General features: G+C 38.6%; 1 protein-coding gene across 1 annotated transcript; it reads right to left on the bottom strand.

The window, feature by feature from the left end:
- Nucleotides 1-8669: 8669 nt before the first annotated feature.
- Nucleotides 8670-11571, bottom strand: LOC143445181 (uncharacterized). Its single transcript, XM_076944094.1, has 2 exons — nt 11360-11571; nt 8670-10827 (listed from the first exon to the last, which is right to left on the bottom strand). The coding sequence occupies exons 1-2, from the start codon at nt 11423-11425 to the stop codon at nt 9700-9702; spliced, it is 1194 nt and encodes a 397-aa protein (XP_076800209.1). The 5' UTR covers nt 11426-11571; the 3' UTR covers nt 8670-9699.
- Nucleotides 11572-21972: the final 10401 nt, after the last annotated feature.

Genomic DNA, 21972 nt, shown 5'->3' with positions numbered 1-21972 from the left:
TAGCAACGAAAAATTGCACGTCAATTGAGAAAACACATGTTGTTTGGTTGTGACCCGCTGCGCTTGTTGGTTACCGATTTCGTAATCTTAAACCTTCTTGCAAAGCACAAAGGAAGCGGCTTTCAAGAATGAAGGAAATTACTTTTGCTGACGGGCTTGGCGTTTAGGCTGTTTACAACTATTGTTTACGTGCGGTGGAGCATTGGTTTAACGATGTTTACTGTAAAAACAAAGCAGGCTAATTTTGTTAAATCATAATTTGTTTGCCTAAAGTAAAAATATCTGTTTTCAATAGCTGGAAGTAGCTTTATAATAAACATGACTCAATCGCTTGACCTGTATTTATTTTGTTGCCAAGTGTGCTATAAAACTACATTTGCACGGCTGTTATCTTACACTAATTAGGAAAAAAAATTCCAATTGGAAACAACCAATTGACTCTGACCTCCATATAGGCTTTTTTTATTTTGCATGATATGTTGAACACAAACAACTTGCATTTAAATACCTAGTAACTTGTGGGTTTTCACCGCAGATGCCAGAAATTTTCACCATAACTCAACATTCGTGACTTTTAGCGTAATCTAATGATCTGTTATATTCGTATTTTCGTGCAAATGAAGAATTTAGCTGTGACCATATTAGTTCTTGTTGGCATTCTCTGGAAACATTAATTCCACTAACCCAAATTATATATACTGGATTTGAGTCGTGAACGCTAAAGCTGAAAAAAATCCATTCGGCCAGTAACAGGCAAAAGTTAAGCCGAAATTATGTCCGAGGCTAATAAACCCATATTTGATCCGAGTTCTTGTTGTAGCTGATAAGCTGGCTTGTAAAGTACACCGTTAATCTTACATGAGTCACGTCACAGGAAGACGGAAGTGAAAGTTACGTTTGAAAGAATGAAACTCTTACGCAGTGGCCTGCAATTGCAAATACATGCCAAAAGAAAAACGAACACCTTTGTGTTCTGGGTTTTAATCTTTCTATATATGACCGAGTGCAACAGATATCAATCGTAACACCTATTTGACCAACAAAACGCTAATGACCCATATACGTAACGTCGGCAATCCTCTAACAACGTGTTCTAAATCAGGGGAAAGGGGTAATAACGTCAATTACCTAATTGTTGTGAGAAAACAGGTTGCAACGCGTTGCAATGACGGTTGCCATTGCGAGTGCGGAAAATTGCGGGTTAAGTAAGTACACACTGCTAAAGGAAGCAGCGACGCGTTTCACAACGCAACACAGTTTGGCGTGTTTGTGCTGTATGAAAGAACAGACTGGTGCTTGGTGTCCTCTTTCTGTTCTATTTTTTGTGTTTGGTCAAATGATTTTATTGTAGCAATGTTCTTAGAAATGCTTGACTTTTGTCGCTTGCTGCCAAGGGTTCCAAACACATTTGGGAGCTTCTGGGCAAATCCTGGAAAATCAAACGAGTGCACAAAGTGCTTGCAACCATCGAAATGTAAAATACCGGTAGTATATATAAATCTTTTCAAGGTCTTCCGGTGGTATTTCAGCGAAAGGAGTAATAATTAAACTACTGTATTTATAAGCTTTACAAAATGTTAAGCTATTTTTCTGCTATTTGTTGTACAAAAATTTGTGTACAATGACTTTAACAATGTCGTGATTGGTTACGTTAATCTCTTGTGTCGTGCGACCACAGAGCTGGATAATTATGTCAAGAAAAATTGTTTTCAACCAAGTTTATACGCGAAAGCGGGCCAATTGATAATAACGTTCGTCGCTGGTCGCGCTGCGGGCCAGGCTATAGAAAATTAATCGTTCGTGTTTATTTCGAGCGTTGTTGATCTTTTGAGATTAAGAAAACGTCATTTTGCGTTTCAAAGAAATTTTTCACACACGCTTCCAAGAAAAGTACTATAGAAAAGCGCCTTTTGCTGTTATTTGTGGCCAGATTTGTCTTAGCGGTATTAATCAATGTCTCGTTTTTCGACATTGACATCAGCTAGCAGGTTACGAATCAGCACTTACCAAAACGCCTCCTGCCTTATTAGTAATTTGTCAGTCTTTCATACGAAAACCATAGAGTCTGCCTGCGTAAGTCTACAGAATTTTCGTGGCAACGCCGGCAGTCGAGATGCGCTCGATGAAGTTTGTTTTGCGTTCTAATAAACACAATATTAGTTACGTCAATAAACGCCATTAAACATCCTTGAGACAAAGGGATGAGTGACTGCATTGGTAATCGACGTCATTGTCAAGTGTATGTTGAGAGCCATTGTTATTGTAACACTTTTAAAGTTGCATAATGTATATATACATAATGGCTGAAATTGAGATGCTTCATAATGTGATGGACCGCCATGTACAACACTTTTCCGTGCACGACGAGTGCTCTCTAGTAAAACAAATGGGTTTGTTCGACAATGTGTTTATAACCATTTGAGCGTTGTTTCACGACAAAGAGAAACGTTTAGGAACGAAGACGACGTGATACCCGACATGGGTTTGCCGTATTTAATCAGCCGGTACGACAGTAAATTTCGTTTTGCCCAGATACCAGATGTTCTTTGAAATTCTTGTCTCTGAGATGCGGCTTATTATATAAAGTACTAATTACGCCATGTTGTGGTAACTTTGACATATCATTGTAAACAGTCAGACCTGTATTGAATCATGAGTAAATTTACAAATATTTACGCCAATTGTTGCGCTGCGATTGAGTAATGCGATCAAGTCGCGTGATTGAAATTGTAATTGTCACAGGACTCCTTGATTCACCAACTGTTTCCCGGTATCACGTGACAGCCGGTGTTGTAGTGTAATGAATGACTTCTTCAGAGCAAACGCATTTTGAAATTTTAACTTTGTGCGAGCTTTGTGCGCGTCACGTGACCATGTCTTCTGCGGCTTCAGCCCGAGGGCTTCAGTGCACTTGAGGTTTCGGTGGAGTTGTTCTTTGCGCGGCACTTGTAACTGCAAGCTTAGCTAATTTAATTAATTTCCTTTGGTAGCGCTGGAAGCACTTGGTTTTCTTCGCAGTTGTTGAAAGCTAAAAAAGTTTTTTGGAAAGGTTATTGCGCTGATTTTCGCGCTTCCAACTCACATCAGGCCAAAGCAAGCGATGGCGAACATTATACGGTTAGGTCATCCGGCACTTAATGTTGAATTTTTGTCCTTAATGTCCAATTCGTTCGTTGCCTGTTCACCAAGCGGTTATTTTTACTATACATTTCGTGATTTTAACGCTTGCATAATAAACAAGATGACAAATTAGCTGTAGAGATAGACAAAGTAATAACTGATTGCTTCTACACAAATGGATTAGGGTTTTGCTGAACTCCGAATATGGTTCATTGGCTCTGGTTTAAACCTTAATACCAACATGCCTTTATTATATCTTTTTTCTTCTGAGGTTTGTGCTTGAAAAAGGCTTTTAACCGCCTGGCGGAGGTTACTTAAACCACATGACGTCACACGCGCACTCTGCTTTATCTTAGCTTATCTTGGGAAGATTTCAGAGCAAATAACTTGCCTTTTAAAAGAAAGAAGCTATAGGCGCACCAGAAAGTATTTTAGTTTTCCCGGTCACTTTTTAATGATCTTCACCAGAATTTCTTTGTTTGACTTGGTATTCTAGACCGAACTAAACACACACGCGGTTAGGCGAAGAAATTATTCCCATCGATGCTCGTGATTGGTACCGTAATGTAAAACTGCTATTAAACATAAGAGCCATTTTTTACATGGTGCACATGAACCAAAGGTATATGCTTACCGGAGAACACGCCAGTCAATTTTTGCACGGTTGAATTGCATTTTGAGGCTAATTGACTTTTTTCACCAGGTAATACTATAGCATGCTGAGTTTGATTTTCTAAAAAGTTAAACTTACGCCTGAAATCGGATTTCTCAAAGAGCCGCACAATGTCGAAATTATAGAAAAGAGACAAGCCAACTTTGTTTGCTTTTTGTCGCATAATAACGTCTTGTATTTATTTAATCCGTACCTATTCCAGAAAGGAGATTTGTTGCCAAGGAAAGTTCGCCTGGTAAATAGCAACTCAGAATGTAATCCATTCAGGTAATGTCGTCCGTGTCTTTGTTCAAATACTATTTATCATACATCTTCTTCACACATACGAAATAAATTAACTGGAGCGTCACACTAACGTGGGCGGTGGCCGCGCTATATCCAATCAAATCAATGCATTTCGGGCTGCATCTTTTTATTACAACAGTGGCGCAGGTTAACTTTAGAACATGTGCATGTGCATAAAACTTGGGGTCTTTATCTCAATTCTAACGCCGGAATAACCTACACTTTGTAATAATATAGTCCCTAATTATTATTTCTGGCACTGTTTTCAATATACTGTAATTCAGTACTACTGTATATGCTTAAACTCCAATCGTTACCCAAAAACATTGAAACTGTTAGCAAGAATTATATCCTTGTGTTATTTTTACCATTTTGTTTTATTTCAAATAACACTAAACGGATAAAACAATGGTCAAACTCTGAAAATTTTTACAACTTATCTTAAGATATATGTCAGTGTTAAACCACTTGTTTGCCATTCAAGTTACACGTGCGAGCTCACTGGCAATTTCCTTTGCTTGTTTGATCTGTTACTGCTAAGCCATATTGCAGCGACCTACAATATTTGGTCGGGTTGCATGTCATTGGCACGATGTTAATTAAAGTAATGGAGTCTTACTGCTTTGCGTCTCACGACAGTTATCAGCAATTTTTTAGGTAAATATTTATTTGAACCGAGTCGAGTAAAGTTAAGTCGCAACTCAAGAGAAATCAAAATAATGCGTTAAACTTTTATAACGTTACAATACCGTTACGTTAAGTCGGTTATGTTGTATGCGTTATGGTTGTTTGAAATTTAGATGGATGATATTTTTTCATAGAAGTACAATATTTTAAGAATATGTCTGCTTCTATTACCTAAACTCCTAAAGCTTCATTTTTGTTGACACATTTATCATAACGTGACTCGAATCAAGTCAACTCATTTGAAAATGTGACTGGAGTCATTGACACAGATCAAGTCGACACGAGTAGTAAAGTGATTGTGCATCGGTATATTTTAGGGACAAGGTTTAAACTATCATTGCCTTTGTATTAATGCTATGTTTTTATTCATTTCCGCCTCATGTTGGTTTGTCAAGTTATACAATGCAGTCCTAAAGTTCCACAGCAGAGATTGAACTGTAATTATAGGCTTTGGTTAGATATGCAACACCCGTCTATCACTTATACTGAGCAGTTGGGCTTCCGCAAACGTTAAGCAGTGAATACAAAACGTAATTTAATCCACTTCGCAAGCGGCCGACTTGCTTGTTTACTACATTCTCATTCGGCAAGTGGCGGAGAATGGGCATGTTTGTCAGAGGGCAGGAAACGCGCCCGAACACACGTGATCAGCATTCGACAACATGCACAACAGCGTACGCCCATACACGCGCACATGTTCTCTCAGTTTGGTCCTTGCACTTTAAAACCATGTGGCGTGATGAAGCGGGGTGTTTGTTGTTACGTTCCCGCCTTGCTACTCTGTTGGACGGACGAACAGTTGGGGATATTTTTTAATTTATTCCCATAGTGCTTATCTCTGACCTTGTAATTGCATGCACAACCTTTCACGCAAACGACATATGTTAAGCAGGACTATAACCACATGGTCAAATTAGAACGTATGATTTTCGTGTATGAACGGGAAATGTGGCTATCGTGTTTATAACTCGGGTTCTGTGGTTGATCTTCGCATTACCCACGCATATGTCTAGGACTCTAGGTCCTTCCAGCAAGTGCTTCCCAAAAACATTTAGCAGCGTTAATGTGACTAGAAACCAGCACTGGTCGCCAGTGACTACCTAATTACTTTGCTCACAATGAGTAACTACTTTTGTGTTTATTGAAGTTTTTTCTTTGTTTGTTACAACTTATAAAGGAACACAATAAATAAAAAGTGTAGAGTGCATTTCAAACAAAAAATAACAAACCCACGGTAAAGACGAAATAGCAGTGCGTGTGAAACAAAAAAGTACAGCACAACAAAAAAAACAGCAAGTAGGCAGTCGTATTAATAAATTAACAGCGTTAAAGCTGCTGCGGTGACAACAGCCAAGCAATGTGCAAAAGCGTAAGAAGAAACGAATAGTAAATGCACCATGTTTTTCAAAATAGTCACTTTGTAAAAAAGAGTTATTACTCTCCTGCTGAGCAATAAATACGCTTACATGTTATAACTAACAAATTTTTCGGTATTTGATTACTGGCGCTCGCACTTACCAAAACAATTGGAAATCAAGTTCATGATAGCTCAATAACAATACAGTGGTTTGTATGCGAGAGCTTTCAATAAATACAGTTAAAATAAATCATCACAAAATTACGAAATAAGGAAGGAGAATTATATGTCGAGAAAATTATGTTGAAAGCTATGAGATGACTCGTTAAACTCGCAAAATGTGACAATACGGTTGCCTAATCGTGTAATTATGAGCTATAAATTTCAACGTAGTGTTTCTTTTTGAAGTTACCACGACAATGCAATCGCACTAATGACGCTTTTACGCGACAGCCGGATGCCCTTAACGCGATATTTTAACCCAGAACCAAATGGGTGGGGCAAATAAGGTCACGTTTTACCCATATTGTTTCCTGTACAACTAGAATATTGCTGTGCAGACTTTCCCTTTTCCTTGGCGTTCCGAATTGATCAAGCTTGCTCTAGGTCATCTGATTGTTCGTCAGCTTGATATTGCTTTTGCTGAAGTTGATATTTAACGGGACTTATTACGTTTGACGTTCACATATTAGCCATCGGTATCACAGGACTGACAAAGTTTGCCTAATTTCTATGGCCCACCCAAAGTAAAGTTGTAAGCTTGTGGCGCAATGCAATTACTTTGGAACAGTTCAATAGGCATAGCAAAGGATCCTGGTTACAGGTTATAGTATTACAGTTTCCAAATTCATTTTACTGTAACGGTCTTTGAGGGACAACAAGTAGGAAACGCCATAATGAACGCAGCCAGACTTCGCAGGAAAGCTTGTGTCACTGCCAGGAAATTTTGCTGCGATTGCATTTTCAATGCGTCACAACCTACACATTTCAAGTGAAGAGGTTTTTCGTACCATTGATACATTCATTGGTAGTTTTTGGTTGCAAACTGCTCAAATACGTCCACAATATGAAAACAAGACCCGCAACTGGCCAAGTCGTTTAGTTGTAGATACAACGTAAAATTCACAGTCGATTTTAAATAAATGTGTGGAGTCCTCGATAAATATAGACAGCAAAATGGAAGCAACAACGCAACACCTCTGCACCACGTGACCAGCAATCGCTTGGAATTATATCATACAATATTACTACAGATATCTACTCACGGTGTAAAAAATATAAATATAAACGCATTCTTTTTTCATATGCAAACGAATGGTGTTGTAAAAAGGCAGTGAATAAACAGCCATGGAAAATACTGTTTCTTAGCATGAAGTCACATGACATAATAATGCACTACTTCAAACTACGAAGTCACACGATTGAAATAATACACACAACACGTGGTGATGAGCGTTTAAAAACGCGGGCGGCAGTTGACTATGTGCTATAGCAGGTGTCATTCACACAAAAACAACTGGTACGCGAGTAAGACGTTTGCAATTCGCCCTCTGGCTAAGTTTAAGCGTAACAAACAATTGCTGCGATGCGCCGCTGTCAAAGGCTGTTGTTATGGGTTGATTCACAATCGTATTTGCTATTGAGATTAGCCTTTAGTACCACGATTGACGAATGAGTTTGTGATCATCTTTAATCCTAAAAATTTTGTTTTCTAGGCACCACAGCCTCTAGGTGCGTAAGTGACGTACCCGCGTACAACGAATTTAAATCCATCATATCATTTTCACCTGTCTTACATCCGTAAAGATAATGAGCAGTGTATAATTTTTGATCAATTTAGGCGGTTTGGTTTGCGGCATAGATTGTTTTACGAGATCTTCAGCTTTCTGTAAGCACAGTTCGAAAACGCGGTGCACGCGGTTTGCCCTATAGGAAATTTTTCGAAATTTATCGAATACGGCTTTATCGCAATCATATTAAATTACGAAAGTCAGCTTAGTGGTGTACTTTGGCTCCGGCCAATGGCGGACAACGATGTTATCATGGTGCATGGTTGAATTCAAACAAAAAAGCGCTTTTTCTCAACCATGGTTGGTCGAAGACACACACGCCATAGCAAATATTTAATAAAGCTTGAAACCCTTTCACAAGGAGAGGCTTTCAGTGTAGCGATGTGTGGCGCCGCTGTCAAAGCAGATAACTGTGCCGATGGGCATGTTACCTGTCATACGTTAATGATTTGAGGATGCTGCTTTTTAAAGCACGACCTGAGTTAGCAAAGGCAGAACTGTACAATCCTACACCTCGCTTATGATGCGATTAATCACCTAGCTTTATTAACAAACGGCTGACTTCATTCATGGACGCGTCATATTATGAAGGTTTGTAAGATGCTGGCGTTGCGTAAACTGCACGGCTGTTTAAGAAAGCTTTCCACGTTGCTGCACTTTAGTTTCGTTGTAATATTCTTTATTTATAATTTTTTCGCGTATTTTGTAGCGATTGACACCGGCTCGTAACTTCCAAGCAACAGAGAAACATACAGCATTGTTGTCGCTTTGTTTATATTTTATGAATAGTAATAAGAATATTAAAAAGCAAAAAAAAACGGTAAAGATAAAATGCAAGGTTTCGTCACAAATAAAAATAGAATAAACAAAGAATAAATTATTGTAAAATATGCCTGAGAAAGGCATGGCCGTGGTTACAACCGAGCCAGTCAAAGAAAAGTAAAGTAACAAGTGACACCTGGTTTACCTAAACATTATTGCCCCGCCCCTAAACAATATACGTTGCAACACAGAGCGAATATCTGCCGGGTGCCTTGTGTATGAGGACACAAAACCCAGCGTGCACATAACAGTCGTTAACAATAATTTAAAATTGAATAATAAAAATAGAAAGCAGCAAAGGCGACGTACAGTAGGGGTGGGGCTCTAGCAGTGATTAAGATGGCGTGGTTAACAAAGCAAATGAACGATATAATATCGAACCAAAGAACGAAATGTCGCTTCGTTTCGTGGTGACTGCGAACTTAGCATGATTTGTTGGGTAATAAACAATGCTAACAATAGCTTTCACGCACAAATAAGCTCGTTGGAGAAATGGGAAAAACGAAAATGAAAGTAAAGATGTGCTAGCTAATAAGTAATAACACACGGCTACGTGTGACGTAATCCGGAATAAGTTAACGAATATTGGAAACAGTACTTTAGCACACAGACTGGTTACAAATTGTACCACAAATGTCACTATACTAACAAAGTAAAGTTACAGTATGCATTTTTTAAATCATGATTACAAATATTTTGAGGCAATGTAATTTAAACCATCAGCAATTTTACGACGAGAGCTAAGCTAGCTTTATGTATAAACTGACATAATACAATTAAAAGGCACTTACTAGCTATTTGAAGGCTGGCGTTTTCTACCATCAAGGCAATGCGCTCTATCCTTTCGTTTTACATAAATACAATTTACAGTTTAAAATTAGCTCAGCCCTTTCAAGTTCCACTGATATTAAATAATACATAGTTCTTTGCTCTGTTAAACAAACGAATACTCCGTCATACACCTTTTACTCCGATTGGGACAGACACCTGAAAATTGGGAGCCGCTGCGGACACGGACTTGCCGACATAATTCCGGGCGGTGTGCCGGTAGCCGATTCGCGATCCGAGTCTGGTGGGGTCGGGGGAGTCATGGGCTCAAACACCCCGTCGTCAGTCGCCGGGAAGTCCAATGCGCCACCAATGTGCGGAAAAACGTCGAACTGCGAAAGCGGTGGCGTGGCTTGACGTTGATCTGGAATGCTAAAACTATTGGTTCGAGGCATTTCAATGGGCGAAACTGGCATCTTGCCCTGGCCAAAAAAGTGTCCATTTGTGCTTGTTATTGGAGAAATGGGGGAAAGAACAGGTGGTTCGTTAACCCCAAAGAACGGAGACTGAGCTTCCAGTGGACTGTTGAGATTTGGGGGCGAAGAAAAGCTGCTAAGACGATTAACCGGCCGTTGACGAGACATCAACTGCAAGTTGTTTGGCCTATTCACAGCATGAGTGAGCTGACTTTGATTCGTGATAGAAAGCGATGCAGGAACGTTGTTTTGGACCCCAATGGCATTGATTGAGTTTTGTCGCTGTACTCCCACATTTGGCTCATCTTGATTATGGATGAAATGACATCGGGGACCATATGGACAAAGCCCGCTAGTGTGATAAGTGCGACAGAGTTCGGTTTTGTACTTAGGGTGCCTCACCATGTGCCGCAGCTCGTGCTTACCATGTGCAAACTGGCATTTGTCACCATACTTGCATTTACCATTTTCTTCGAAAGGCCTGCATAGTTCCGTCTTATACCGACTGGTTGCTGACTGAGGCTGCTGTTGTTCATGCAGTGAATCGCTACTTGACATAGAAGAACCTTCGCTGAAGGCCCTGCTTCGAAAACGTTCTTCTGCAACAGCTTCTAGTGTACCCGCGAGAGCCTTGCTTAAGAAGCCGTTGCTGTCAGAAAAAGTAGTATGCGGTTGGGGAATTGGCTTGGAAGACACAGCAGTGTTAAATACAGATGAAGAATGCCGGCGGGAGACCGGGGGTCTTTGGATCAGGTTTGCGGGAGAGAAGGCACCCGATGTCGGCAGATCGCTATCGAATGTTGATATTTTGGGCGCCACCATGTCAACGAAGCTTTGATAAGTTGGATTCTGCAAAGCAAAAGATTTATTAACAATAGGTATTAACTTATTGGCAGACATAGATCCTCATCATGCTTATTACTTTGGACAAACAATGTTTATGAATCACAATAACAATTCTAGAAATCAACTAGCTTGACACACTGCGCTTTATGACGCAACAAAGTGGTCAAACATATGACTGAACACTGCGCAATTTAACACAAGACTGTTTTATTCAATGCAGACATACTTTGACTAGTAAGTGTAGCCTTAGTTAATCTGCGCATTTTTACCTGTACATTAACAAACGCAACACACTTAACCAACGCTCTGCTATAAGACTGATATTGAGGTGTGCATAAAACTAATACGCTAATTTAATTTTGGAACTTTAATTCAAAAAATTTGTAAATGCAAAGTTGGTCTCATGAAATCAACAGTGGTCAGAAACATCAAGCGACGAACCATTACACTGAAGTAATAAAGTAATTACGCGATATCGCACTGGCCATAACCGCGACACCAAGTATATTACACAAAGCAATAACATGAAACTTACGGTTATATCTCTGTGTGAAAATCGTTCACTAAATTCCAAGTAGTTTGACACCATTGTAGACGACATGACTTCCAATATCTTTCGCAAGTACTGGATTCCTCAGTATTATCGTACCGATGCCAATCAAATTTTCACCAATATCTTAGTGAAACACACTGTCGTTAGAAAGTGAATCAATTTCTTTGTATCAACAGATTTCTGACTGCATGGTCTGCAAGCGTCAAGCTTTATATCTGATGCGAATGCGAGAGTCAGCCAAATCGCTTTTTTCAAAAATACGCTTGAGAAAAAAGAACTAGCGAGAGAGCAGACGATCATGTCAAACGAAAAACAGAATAGCTTTGTTTACTTCAACGAAGATTAAATGTAGGTCTGGGTCTTGGAAACTTAGTTAAATAAAAGTTTTTTTTTTCCTAAGAGATGGTGATAAAGAAACACTCTTCGCGATTATTAGAAAGAAATGCTTTTTACTCCTGGCGAAAGAGTAGGCCGATCTGAAAAAAGGTTTGAGCAATATTAGCACATTCAGGTATGTCCCATTGTACCAGAGGCAAAATAACTAATCCAGCGTAAAATCGCGGGAGACTGTTTACCATACAAAAATGCTATATCTGCTGCCATTGATTTGGCCAAGTTGTTGGTATTTTCACTGTCATTTCAGTTGAAAGCGAGCTGCTGCGTGATGTTACATGCGACTTGTTTGTTTTTAGCCTGGTAATAGTCTGGAACAGCGGCTATCACAATTATGAAACCAACTTGCAGAAATAGTGCATCTATCAGCGAATTTGCATTGAATTGATAATACTGTGTTGGCAAATCCGAGTACCTTCAAACTGCATTTTCCTTTCATGTAACAGCCCCGCGACATACGTAATGGAAAAAATAAACAAGCATAATAACCTCCTAGACGATCGCAACAATGAAAGCGGTTTGATACACTATGTTAATAATTGTGCTACGGAAGTGGCCACATGCACACTCCTTGTAAGTATCTCCAATAATTACCACTGGTCTTCAGAAAAATAGAAAAAAGCGGTGCCCACAGAGACCAAAATCGTTGTAAAGAATGCCGCAGTGTGGCGCAATAGCTGCTTGGCTGGCAGTGATGATTCATACCAATGCCGAGTCCCTGACGTTAAGATGTCTCAACGTCATGTAATCTTTGCTCATTGTTGCCCTAATAAGAAAAATTTCTGTCATGTGATTCTTACACTATCCGTACATCCATTAACAAAGCAATCAATACACGTCATTTTCTTTGCTAAACTTTCAAATCAGCAACATCACATAAAGCTCCCAGTAGGCCTACAGTGAATGAATTGTGGTGAAATGTAAATCGGCCTGTTAACTTGGACTTAACTCTGTTGTCTAGTTATAGCACAACTAGACATGATAAGAAAATAAATAAATAAATAAGGAAATAGAAGTCTATAAATCGGTAAGTTTCTGATATGTCAAAAATAGGTTTGGAAATATTGCAGAAAAAATGTAGGTCACCTAAAGCTCAATTGTGATCACAGGGTATTCACAGAGTATACGGCAAATGCAACATAAACTTGCTTTTTTACGAAATGTTAATGCTACGGTCTTTCAAAATTCTATGAAGCAAGACGCCCCAGAGTCACTTGGGTGCACGATCAGCCAAGTCATTTGAGATTTTCAGCCTTGCTGGTTCAATGATATTGAAAACAAAATTCCTTGGTGCGTGATAAGAAAGAGATAAAAATTTGCCCTGAGCGCAAAAAACTTAATATAACACTTCTCTAAACTCCTGCGCGTCCATGGCATTCAAAAAGCTTTAGTTAAGACGGACGGAGTATAGTGCGGTAAATTACTGGATTGAAACGCATTTTTTTATGACGTTGGCTTTCACTGCGTTCTTCAAGGTCTCTTGACGAAACGCTATACCTCATCTTTAATTCACTGGTGCGTGAAGCGAAGATAACTAACTTCGTTACAAAGAGCGTTTTTCTTACACAATTGCTCTGTATGAGCGTGGTTTTGTAGATTGTGAAAATTTCCACAGTGAATATTCATGTCACTTAATTTAAGACTAACTGCTCCAGTATAACGATCATATCTCAAGGAATTCACAACATAGCAGCACTGTTACACTGCCAAACATTCAGTCTGCATATAGAACAGTATACACAAACATTAAGTCATTAGCATACTAGCCTAGTTCTCTATTACCGCTTTATGTTGCCATTTTGTACGATGTATAGATCTACAACGTTTTATGTTGGGCCATAGAGTTCGGTTAAAACTAACGCATGAAACCAATTTGCACGACTTTAAACCGCTCATTGGATACGGCATACGCATGAAGTGTTGTTGGCTGATGGTTGTAGTGGATCACGGCAATGCAATTTCTCATCTTGCTACGATTTGGTTTCCAGTAGACCAATACTGTGTTACAGTGATTAATAGTCTGGGGAACTATGCTTCGTGTGTGACTTACATGTAACACATCAATGAAATGTTGAATGTGTAGATGTTAACATTGATCTTCTGTGTTCAAATTAACGCCAATACAAGACTTGCTGTAACTAAGTGCCTACAAGGCATTCAGTAAAGTTAGACTAACCCTGCGTGCGATTCAGTAGTCTTGTATTGAGCGCTTAAATCTTTGAGTTGTATGGACTAAAAGAAGATCTATTCGAGAATAAAGTTGTGTATCTAACTTACTTATCATTCGGGCCCCTTTAATTGCCAAAACAAACACAATTATACGACTGTTTTTATATAGGCAATCGGCAACCCAACGGTCAAGTTACCTGGCGTAATCAAAATGGCTAAGTAGGCTGCACTAATCCAAACGACGGCCGACGAGGGTTCAGTTCCTGTTGTGTTTCATAGCAGTGCATGCGCATGGGATACGGCAAGCCAGAGACCAATGTGCGACTAAAGTAGGTCGCCATGTGATAACGATGTGGTCCGTATAGTGCGATTTACATAAAACATTCGATTTCTTGCAAAATTCCAATTTCTTTTTACCTAAATTGGCTTCTACGTACTATGTGGTTAGTTTATGTCTGTGTTTTTACACACCCAAAATACTTTCATCCCCGTTACCTGTCGCTAAAGCTAAATCCCTTGGTGGGACCCTCTCTCGAGACTAAGTATATACACTATACAGTCCCAAACAACAATTCTAATTGCATGATCTTGCTTGTCTTGATTAATTAATTAAAAATTATCTTGAGATATAGAGGCCTATCAGAGTTTTCAACAAATTTTTTCATTTCATGAAGTTTTTTCTGTGATTATTCCGGTATGGGTACATAATTACGACTTCCGGCGTGATATCAAGCAGTGGATTTAAAAAGCAATTCTACAGATTGCAAACCGTTTTGCGAGTAATAACTTGTAAAGGAGTTAACGTCTATAAAGATAGACATTACTGTGCTTGTAGAGTTACTCATGATGGCAAAAGTGGCCAGCGTTCTCGTTAACCACAGTTAACGATGCAATAATCAAGATATTTATTAGACCAAATTAGACCAGGAAAAGAGAACTACTGGTCATCTGGCTCATATTATGTGTAATGAGGTCAGTTTAAAATGACAATGTAAACAAGACTAAACATATTTATAGATATAGAGCATTAAACCAGGCCAACGTAAAATTGTCCGCAGATTTAAGATCATAAAAAATAAACAAGCAACTACGAAACCAAATCAACAAGTTTCAAGAATGTTTAGTCACGGTATTATAAAGATGTAGGCCTTACCATTTATCTCAACATCAGCAGAGTGAACTTTGCCCCACTTAAACTCTAAGCAATAATCGGATCTAAGCTGATTAACATAACCACAAAAGCTGATTGTTGATATGTCGTTTATCTTGAATTTCTCCAGGCTAAAATATCTGCCTTAAAATTTTGTACAGAAGAAACCGCTATTGCAAGCCATTCAATAACCAACCATCTGCATTCATGATTGTTTTGATCAGCGCCTGGCGCTATTCACACTTTGTTTTTGAAGGCGACCGGTTAACCGGCGCTAAGCTGGTTACCGGTTTTGAGGTTAAATTATTCAGTTCCTTATTCAAAATCGATAAATATCTTCATTCAGGAATTCACGCCGGTTACCGGTAAAGCCTTTTTGAAAATTACCGGTACCATATTAGTGTCGTAGCTGGTAACATTCGCACATCAGAGTGATAATGATGCAGCATTCCAAGCATATTGATTTTCTATTAGACTGTAACGTAATCTTAAAGTATAAATTTGATACAAGTACAATGTACTGTATGTCAAATTAGGGCTATGTGTCATTGCATTTTACAATATAAAAATGAAACTGGAAAAAATGAAAGTCCAACACCCATTTACCACTGACCGAGTAACGCTGGCCTAAGTGTAAAAAATCGTCATGTAATGAACTGCGAGTGTGTTTGAATGGGAAGTTGGACATCACATTGTATACAATACAGTAATGTATTTTTTCCTGAGCCTGTTCGAGCACTACGAAGTCAAAACAAAGGTAGAGCTACGAAATCTTGTTACCTATTAAGCTATTATGTAAAATGGTAAACAGACTGGTAAGTGTTTGTGTGTGCGCAAGATGTGTATTCATGGCGAGGAGAAATAAATCCCTTTTGTTGGTTAAATTGATTGTAGGCATTCTAAAGCTCCAAAAAGATTCGATAGCGTCCTACACACATTAACTAATGCGCCTAGAATTGAAAAAAGACCCACTTTTTCTTTTATGGCTAAGATGTGAGTAACAAGTGCTGCCTGACCAAGCGAGCTTCTTTATAAGACGCTTTGTTATGGTTTGATGTTGAAATCCCACGCTAGACCCGCGACTAGTATCACGTTTCAGGGTTTTTCTGGCCACATGTACACGACCCAGTTTTCAAACCTCGCTTAAAAGCGTGTTGGAAATCTACACAGCAAGGTGTTACCAAGCATAAGATTAAAACATTAAATTGATTCAAAAAGATTTGCGTGTCTCGCTCATACCACTGCTTTGCAAGTGGTCATTAAACTTGTATTTTGCACTTTCCAGTTCATAAAAGCTCATAAAAGAATTAGATAAAATTATGTTTTGTTAAGCCTACAGCTAACGTTTTCAGGTCTCTTCTAAATTAACAGTTTGAAAGCTCTTACCAGATTAAGTATTTTTGTAAAGCCTTGGACACGACAAATCAGAAATTTTGCCGACCAAACCTCTTGTACATAAAAAAATTCCTTGTGGTATTGTCTCACGGTGGTACATGATGCAACCAGATCTGGCCGAGACCAAAACTCATACACCGTCTTAATTTATTATGGAGAAGTACAAAGTGTATTCGCTTATTCAGACGGCAAAGAAATATTGTGTTATGATCATGTTGACTACATGTCCCGGCCCCGAAACAATGAGCCCCTTGTTGTCGTTCTTTCGTGGGAGAGAAATGCGATCACGTGACCATTGTTGTCAAACACAAACTTCGTCTTGTTTACCGTGATGTAACTGTCGCTAACATATGCTTTTTAATATCGCTGGCTCCGGGGCCGGTATCTGTTGTGAAGTATATGCTCGCTTACCATAAAATTAAAACTTTCAGAAGCCGGCTTAGACCTTAAAATATATTTTTCAGAATCTGGTAGTCTCCATGGCATTGGGGAGACTGAGTTTTGCTTGTTATGGGACGAAACGAATTTCGGTTTCTCTTATGAATTTTCATTCAATATCACATACAGTACGAGAAAATCTATACGAAATATGAATTCGAACTACTGTTAGCTATACGAAAGTCTATTTATATCAATTAGGTTGACGACAATATGACTCATCTCAAAACTGGCTACAGAGATTGTCACACGTTTCGAGCGATTGGCCATTGTTTGCAAAATATTTGCACGCTTCGAAATATCTGGAATGCGTTTCTCGATCGTTCTCTTTCCCGAGTTTCCAGTGTGTCACTTTTGAACAGTATTTGGATTAGGCAACTTATTAACTTACCTCTGACGTATCTTCGATCGGTTTATTGAAACGAAATTACCGGCTTTGGAGTTTGCTCTGAGTCACACATGGTTTGGGAGAAAAGACCTTGCGGCGCATAAGCTCAACCATTCAATGTCGTATTAGGTGACGTTGTTGTTTACTTGCACTTTTAAGGCATTATTTTTTGACGTCATACCTAGCAACGCTTACTTCGGGAAAGAAACAGTAGCAACCATACGGCTCTAACGTATGTATTAGGCTATCATATATAGTAACCTAATATTAAACTCAACTTTGCCCAAATTCGAAGTAAACAGCGTTAGTGTAGAAAAACAGGAAGCGCCTAACCTCATTGGACCTTCTAATGGTAAACAAAGCACGGCGGAAGATTTGTCAATACGAATGTGTAACCAAAAGGATGTAAAGTATACGAACAGAGGTTACGTTATTTTGCAGAGTGGAATTTACGGTTTGCAGTTTTGCTGTAAACAAAAGCGACCTTTTCAAATGGGTTTTAATGCTGTTTGACCTTCTGTTGAAAGAGATTATGCCACAACCTGAAACCTTCGCATACCTAAGATCCGTAGGTTCATAGTTACAGCCGGCCATGATAAACCAAGATTGTCACTTGCAACATGTACTGTATTTGCTAGTAGTTTTTGTATCCGTTCATCTATACGACGTTAGCTTTTCATCCAGTTAACAAAGCCTTGCCCCATAAGATCCACGGGAAAAACATCCCTAATTATGGGCAGCAGTTCCAGTATTTGAACTGATATCGGCAATGTTCGAGGCAGGCTGTAACCGGTTGCAATTTTGATCGAGATGAATGATTGAACGTCAACGTGCCGCAAAGCACCCTTACCCTGCTGACGTAGAAATCGGCTTATTGTGGCGTTTTTGTGAAGAGAATTAACGTCATCAAATTCAATAGCGTTGGTTTATTTACCTTTTTTCATTTGCTTTTTCTTTTTGACGTTATGACGTGTGAAATGATTGTGATTAAGACGTCACACCTTATCCGGCCATTGCTTCTGAATGGTTTATCCATCTTGCTGTACTACGCAGCAAGATTATTTCAGCCCAGCAATCTATTGTTTGGAAACATTTTGACGGTCCGACATAATAAATGTCTTTATTACGTACGGGCGTTATGTATTTTAGCCAGACAATGTCTAAACCTCTGGAGAGCAAAAACATGTTTTCCATATTTAAAGTCAATAAAACCCAGTATAATAAGTATCTTGCTTTCTTCGTGTGAATCAGTATGTAAACTCTGTATTGTGCTACCACCACAAAGTAACATAACCTAGGGAAACACTCAATGATTTAGTGATCTAATTTTGTTTTTAAAAAGGGCTTTGTAACCAACGAACTGGAATGTTTTTTTTACAAACCTTTTGTTTGGGCTTGCATTTACGTAAAAGTGATTCAATGTTGGGAAAAACGCCGTGTGATGTAAACAATGATCGCAAAAAAAATGGAAATGTAGGTAACGTTATAACTTACACTTGAGTCAGGCTGTAGCGTGTAATTAATTTGCGCAGATCCTGTTTCGAAGGGAAAACACCAACAAGTAAATTGCGGCCGTGCGAATAATCTTGCTCAGTGTGCACAACTCGAGCACAAAATCATTTCACGTTCACAACCTACAACAAACAGTTGTGTTGAACCCTGAACAGTCACAAAGTCGTAAATCCTTACGAGCGACAATATGCCCCGGTTATGGTGACCGATTAATGAATTGCTTCAAAACAATTTTACAGGTACGCATGTACGTAACATTATTGTGTTCTACTATATTTTCCATGTCTACAGGTAAAACAGGCGTTAATCATTTATTGCATGTTATACCTCGTTACATAACGTTACCAGTACACCACCAACAGCGTTATAATTTTATCCAAAACGACCCAATGAAGTACCGCGTGACCGATGAAAAGTGCTAATTGGTAAAGAAAATTTCGGTTTAAAACGAAAACCTATCATTGAAAGACGATGATTGATGGTAATTGTGTAAACGTGATTCAAAACCTTTGTTAAATACACATAAAACTTACTACTTTTAATTGACCTTTAGTTGAGTCATGTGTGTCTTCGTAAAGAAGTAAACGTTTTGTATTCGAGCATAGTACTTCGATGTAATACCAGATGTTTGAAAATTATCTCAAGTGGATTTAAAAAGGTTTTATTTTGGGTGGGTCTTTTGAATTTGACAACAATATACTTCAGATGATGTTAGTTGAATCATAGACTACAATTGACATAGGTGTAGGTTGTTGCAATAGAAAATTCGTGTAATAGAGTGCAATAGAGTGTGGTCCACACTGTTACTTTCAGACAATTGACCTGAACATGAACAGGTGCCTCTTTAAAAACTTGGAGTACATAATTGTCCAGTCATCTCAGTTTGTCAGCTCGATTCACCAAATTCCATTTCTTTTGAAGTTAATTGCAACATAAATATTTTGCAGCAACCTTCGCTTGATCAAAAAGATCGGCGAAACAATTTAAGTTTCGTGTAGGAAATCTCCAATTACACCATTACGAATTCCGTGTTATTGCGGTTTAACGTTTACATAATCGCATTTGCGAGCCAGAATACAGTATCGCATTTAAAACGTGATATGAGTGGGCGAAATTCATCAAATTAACTCGTAAGAATTGTTATGCGCGAATCCGGTGCAATTTTCTCGTTTATAATTATAATTTCACTCTTTTCCTTTTAGTCTTCACAATTTTCTCAGGCCTATTCTGGTGTCCAATAAATTGTTCAAAAATTATTATGCTGGCGCTAACTTTTCAAATTATTGTCTTCTCATCGGACCTAATTGCTGTAATTCATACTTATTGAGTGTCTTTAGCCTCATTAAAATCTCTCCCAGGACAATTAGTTGTTATAAACTGTTCCAAACAACCTCCCAAGATGGTTTATTGCGCATAACATTTAAACGCGATGGTTGTGTTATTGTAAATCAGGTGAAATCCAACGTTTTTAAGTTATTTAGTCACAAATTTCCATGTTATATAAACCGCTAACTCATTGGGTCTGTGTTTCTTGTATGTAATTCATTTGGTTTCGGCTCGTTATAATTACCACCGTGAAGTTATAACCGATAACTTGCAACTGGGTAAATGGGTCAGCGAAACGTAGTGGTGGTGGTGGTTCTATTTTCTTTCAAAACCTGTCCATAGGCTTTTTATTTTCTGAGTAACTCACCCACCCTTCAGCGACTTGGTTGTAAAATGGCCAATAAACGCCTGGAATAAACATGTAATTAACATACTTAAGTTTAATCTGCACAAAATTGAGCCAATGTAAACAAGACATGTTTGGAAAGATGCTTGCTTGTAGAATAGTGATGAAAAAATAATTCATCTACAACACGTACCTTGATGACATCATGCATGCCATAAAAAATTTAGATTCTCGAAAAAATCTCTGTTTGGGTGAAAATTTTAACAAGCTTAGACGAGGCTAAGCAAACACTTGATGTGCTTTATTTCAAAACCGATGTTTCAATGAGCTCGGAAAAAATACAATAACCAAGCCAGGCTGCCCAAAAGTCACGTGAGCCGCTTTCTTTGTAATATTCGGAAATGGAACGTCACAAAGCCCTTTGTTAGCTAAAAAACATTTGCTCAGCGTTGCTGTACACTTTGCAAGCCATTGTTTGATCCATTCATCAGAGTTAAGACTCACTTTTGCATGTCGTGTCAACATTACAATCTTTACAAAGGCCTTGTTTTCCACTTTGTTATTACCCCAATGCAAACATTGGCCCAGTCGACACAATGCCTTCTTCGATTACGTCATAGCTGTTACCATGGAAGCGGCGAAAAAAAAGCTGACTTTGCTGATGTTATTCTCCGTAATGCTGATGAAACCCTTACCGGACAGTTTCATCTACATGTTTCATAAGGCTTGTTTTCAATGGAATCCCTGGTGGTTACAGATATTACACTTGTTGTTAATCTACCGTTTGGTCTTTTACATTTGTCTGGTAAACTTGATTGATAGGCTCTGGGTTAGGTTGTCGAAATCTCTTATAAAGGAGATTTTTTATTGGAATTATTCTAGCATTCCTTCCTTTATTTTTCTTCTCTTGTAATTATTTGTCACAATTCGAAACGCTTAGCTCTTCAATCAGGATTAACCCATTTGATGTTTTGATGTACAATCAGTGATCAAGGATGTAGACAAGCCCTTTAGTTTCTGCAAATAGAAATTGCGATGATTTTACAGATACAAACTTGTAAGCGAAATGTCACTCAGGCGGAAATTTCGACGCCTTGTAACAAAAGTTGTGTTCTGTTATCTCCCTTCAAATAAAAGTGCTCCACTAGACAAGATATGAGGAATGGCTTGACTTCGAGATGGTCCGTGTTATGGTGATGGAAGCAAGTATAAAAACTAAAATGAATATCTTACGCCACTAGAAACACATGTTACAGCGGCCGCAGAAACTCGAATCGCTTTTTTAAAACTATTTTGAGCACTGAATAGACTTTCACTGCTTCAGGGAGTTGTTTGCCTCTGCAGACCTGAACGTTTACTATATACGCCCAAACATAACATGAAATGCTCGTGAAAATTTTTGAGTAAATTGAAATTTGTTTCATTTCTAAAAATTAAATTTCCAATATTAGTCTCGTAATGAATTTTACGATCTGATG

Source organism: Clavelina lepadiformis, chromosome 2 (genome assembly GCF_947623445.1).
Source record: "Clavelina lepadiformis chromosome 2, kaClaLepa1.1, whole genome shotgun sequence".
NCBI classification, from domain to species: domain Eukaryota; kingdom Metazoa; phylum Chordata; class Ascidiacea; order Aplousobranchia; family Clavelinidae; genus Clavelina; species Clavelina lepadiformis.
This window is presented reverse-complemented; position numbering and strand designations above follow the sequence as displayed.